This window comes from Octopus bimaculoides, chromosome 23 (genome assembly GCF_046866305.1).
Source record: "Octopus bimaculoides isolate indiv1 chromosome 23, ASM4686630v1, whole genome shotgun sequence".
NCBI classification, from domain to species: Eukaryota; Metazoa; Mollusca; class Cephalopoda; order Octopoda; family Octopodidae; genus Octopus; species Octopus bimaculoides.
The window spans coordinates 27,093,677-27,098,676 of record NC_142950.1 but is presented as its reverse complement, the minus strand read 5'-3'; the positions used below and the strand labels follow the sequence as shown (position 1 = coordinate 27,098,676).

The 5,000-nt window shown below is 39.4% G+C and overlaps 1 protein-coding gene across 3 annotated transcripts in view; it reads right to left on the bottom strand.

The window, feature by feature from the left end:
- Positions 1-12: 12 nt before the first annotated feature.
- LOC106882909 (uncharacterized) overlaps positions 13-5,000 on the bottom strand; it is a 56,303-nt gene continuing 51,315 nt past the window's right edge. For all 3 annotated transcript variants that reach the window (XM_089340615.1, XM_052975906.2, XM_052975905.2), the window contains exon 3: positions 13-1,364. In XM_089340615.1, the coding sequence (XP_089196741.1) occupies positions 967-1,364 (398 nt within the window). In that variant the 3' untranslated portion in view covers positions 13-966. The remainder of the gene's footprint in view (positions 1,365-5,000) is intronic.

Here is a 5,000-nt window from a genome sequence, read left to right as displayed (position 1 = left end):
ACAAAAAACAAATTATCGATATTTTGAGTCCTTTATTACAATCGTTTCAATGATCGCATAAGATCGTTGAAACGTCCGTATCAATAATTTGTTTCCCGTAATTTCTACATGTGTATGTGTGTTTGTTCCCTTAACTTAGCTGTTAGAAATAACAAAACTGCTGGGCTGAAATATTTCCTTGGGTCCATATGGAGGCTGTGCCCAAGCATTATTTTTAAAGAATATTTGCTTTTATTCCAGTAGACATTTGCTGGCGTTAGTAATCTTGAAGGGCGCTGTCATCTTCAAGAGTTTATTCGATCAAAACATAATTCACTTCGATCCTATCTTATCGATTTTCTAGTATTTTCTTGGTACTTTCATCATCATTAGTATATGATCACCACATCAAGTTGCACTATTCTTTCCTCATATACAGGTCACACAGCTACAAGTCCTCTCTGAAGTGACGAGTATCGTAACACCCGACCTTGTTGCAGACTGACTATAAAGCCCAGGTACTTTATTGATCAGTACTTATATGTTTCATGTACTTTGTTTTTGGTCCCTTTAGTTTCATATTCCACACCCCCCTCTTCTCTTCGTGCCCATCTCTTTATTGTTACTCCCACTATTCCTTTATCCTTTCTTATAACATCACCACAAGTAACGACACTACCACCATCCTATTCCTCCTCTTTCCATCACTCTCAACCTTTTACTCCTCCTTCAACAATTCTTCCGCCTCCTCCATTTCCACCTTACAATGCTTCTTTCCTCTTCATTTCTAATTCTCCCTCCCCCCCGTCCTCTTCTTTATTTCTCCTCTTTCTCTTTCCCGTAATATTATAACTCCACCCCCGCCGTCTCTCCATTTCTCGCCCTCCCCTTCTTCATTCATTCGCTACTACTCCTACTACTACCCCAACTTCCTCTCACCTATTGTTTTCTCTTCTCCTCCCGCACTCCCCTTCCTCTTGCCGCACCTCAGAATCTCCGGAAGTCTCTCCAACCAGTATGTTCTCTCCTTCGCCTGTTCCTCTTCTTCGACTTCTTCCTCTGCCGACGCTTGTTTCTCTTCCTCTTCTTCCTCTTCTTCGTGTTCTTCGATTTGTGCCACTGACTGGAATTCGGTGAGTCCTGGGTGGACGAAGGTCCGGCTATCTGACACGAACCTTTGCTGACCACACTTATTTTCCGGTCGGCTACACAAGCCGCCACTCTCATGTGACAACGTGATTTATAGGTGGTGAAGTCATCACCACAGACCTCTCTTCGCCTACGTCGGCACATGTAGATACTTGGACACGAGCACAGGGGAAGACCCTGCAAATTTATCTTACACACCTTGAATTTCGGACATTTTACCTTCTCGCAGGCGTTATCTGAAAATAAAGAAAAAAAAATTATTAAAAACAAGAACAACAACAATGAAATAATAAGGACTTCAAATTTTGGCACAAGGCCAGCAATTTCGGGTTAGGGGATAGGTCGATTACATCGATCCTAACATCAAACAGTACTTATTTTATCGACCCCGAAAGGATGAGAGCAAAGTCGACTTCGACGGAATTTGAACTCAAAACGCATTTCGACCGGCGTGCTAACGACTCTGCCAGCTCGGTTGCTTTAAATAAGATACCAAAGCATAGTTCCGATCTACGGACCTCTGGGTTATGGACCCAGTACGCTCCCACTGCACAACTCTGCTTCACGATAATAATAATAATAATAATAATAATAATAATAATAATAATAATAATAATAATAATAATAATAATAATAATAATAATAATAATATAGGTGCAGGAGTGGCTGTGTGGTAAGTAGCTTGCTTACCAACCAAATGGTTCCGAGTTCATTCCTACTGCGTGGCACCTTGGGCAAGTGTCTTCTACTATAGCCCCGGGCCGACCAAAGCCCTGTGAGTGGATTTGGTAGACGGAAACTGAAAGAAGCCCGTCGTATATATACGTATATATATATATATATATATATATATATATATATATATATATATATATATATATGCGAGTAAAAATAAATACAAAAAAAGGTGGATTTTTTTGTATGATTGTGTATAGAGGAATATATTATTTTGCTTAAAAGAGTTCCAACACTGTCTGTTTTTTATGTTTTATTTATATTCCTGCAGAACTAATGTGGGGTATAGAATATGGAATATACAATATATAATATAATATACAATATATAATATAAAATAAAATAAAAATGGATGGCACCATGAAATAAAGTATTGAATGTAGATGAAATATTGAGTGTTCAATATAAAGGATCAAATATATAAATATATAAATATAAATATATATATATAAAGGCGACTCGAGTTTCAGGGCTATTTCCCTTCGTCATGGCCGGTATGACAATCTTTAACAGACTCCGCCGCCGCCTCCGCCGCCGCCTCCGCCGCCTCCGCCGCCGCCTCCGCCGCCGCCTCCGCCGCCGCCGCCGCCTCCGCCGCCGCCTCCACCGCCGCCGCCGCCTCCGCCTCCACCGCCTCCGCCACCACTACCATATATATATATATATATATATATACACATATACATATGTGTGTGTGTGTGTGTGTGTGTGCGTGTGCGTGTGTATGTGTGTGTATATGTTTGTGTCTGTGTTTGTCTCCCCAACATCGCTTGACAACTGATGCTGGTGTGTTTACGTCCCCGTGACTTAGCGGTTCGGCAAAGGGATCGAAAGAATAAGTACTAGGCTTCCAAAGAATAAGTCCTGTGGTCGATTGCTCAACTAAAGACGGTGCTCCAGCATGACCGCAGTCAAATGACTGAAACAAGTAAAAGAGTAAAGATCATAATAATAATAATAATAATAATAATAATCCCGCCACTATCACCACCAACATCACCGCCACCGCCACCACCACCGCCACCACCACCACCATCACCACCACCGCCATCACCACCCACTGCTACACCATACCTCTCCACCACTAGAACACTATAATGCCACCATCATCACTACCACCAATACTACCACCCCCACCCCACCGCCGCCACCTCCGCCACCGCCGCTGCCGCCTCCGCTGCCACCGCCTCCGCCACCACTACCATTACTACCACCACAAACAACAATAATTACAACGATTGCTAAAAAAAACTATCAGTACCATCAAACCATAATCCTACAACTCTGCTATCACCACCACCACAACCACCACCACCACCACTACCACAACCACTACCACAATTACAACCTCCAACACCAATACCACCACCACCACAAATATCACTGTCACCACCAAGAGACAAGAAAGCGATAAATTTATAGGCATCCAGATGAATTTAACCGACAATTAAATATGTCAAGCATTAACAGAGAAAATGGCTGTAAGATTTAGAGCAATTTGCCATCTAATGAAGATGGTGGCTGCTGTTTGGTGATGGAAGATGGCGGTAGGTGGCTGTTGGATGGCGGAGTAGGTGGACATTAATCGACAAATAATTATAGATGCTGGAAACAAGTGGTAAATTGGGAAACGCGTAGAATGCATGTATACACGCACACAAATATATATGTATATGTACATATATGTATATATATATATATATATATATATATATATATATATATATATATATATATATATATATATATATATGTGTGTGTGTGTGCGTATATATGTATATATATACATGTATATATACATATACATATATATATATATATACTTATATATATATAGGGGCAAATGCCCTTATATAAATAAATATATATATATATATACATATACATATATACATATGCATACATATATATGTACATACACATATACATATACACAGACATATATATATATATATATATATATATATATATATATATATATATATATATATATATACATACTAATAACAACCTTTGTTTTGTCAACCCACTCGATTTGTCTTTGTCTAGTCTTTGCTCATTATCTAATCTCTATGTATGTATGTATGTATGTATGTATGTATGTATGTATCTATATATGTATCTATCTATCTATCTATCTACCTACCTATCTATCTGTCTATCGATCGATCTATCAATCCAACAGTCTCTCTCGCTCTCTACATACATTAATACATACATGCATACATACATACATACATACATACATACATACATACATACATACATACATAGGACGTATGTCTACATTTAGCAAAAGTACCTGCTACCTTAATTGCTCTCATTGAGAGGCTCATCAAGGCATGGGCAACAATTCTTACACTTGTAACTGAGAGCGGAACATTCTTTTCCTGTTATAAATATCTCAAAGAGAATATTCCAGGGAGATAGTCTCTTTGTACTTCTGTCCCTCTGCCTCTACCTCTCTCTTCTCTTCCCACGTGACCGGTGTTCAGCTAAGTCTGACATTTCTTTCTTGGTTCGGCGGTTGTCCGTGCAACATCTATATTCTTTCCTGTGCCTGTGAAATCTTGTATCCATGCCGTAAGGCTTTACTTCCACACACGCCAGCTTAATTTAATTTGTCCTTAGTCGAAAGACACCTGTTGTTATGTCCTGTTATTTGTATTTTTGTAACCTTCTCCGTTTTTACCGTCCTTGTTCTCGTATACATTCGCTGCTTTCTTCCAAGAAATCTAATGCTCTTAGCTTAGTTTTTCCTTGGGGCTGGCCAGATTGGAGCAATCTCGAGTATAACCAGCCGAAATTGCAAAGATAATCTGGAACTCGACTGAGGAAAGAAAACTCCAAATGACTCGTCCTTGTTTTCTTTGTATCGTCTACCTGGATGTTTGGTTGTCCCTTTCTTGTATCACCTAACTGTTTTGCGTTCTTGTCCCATTTTGTATATATATAATATGCATATCTTTATATCTGTCTGTCTGCCTGTCTATGTGTGTGTGTGTGTGTGTGTGTGTGTGTGTGTGTGTGTGTGTGTGAGTGAGTGTACTTACTTTAAGTAAGTAAAGCAATTCACTGAGAATTGTATTACTTGTCTGAGTGAGGAAAATTTACTTGATCGTTCGAGTGCTTGGTTC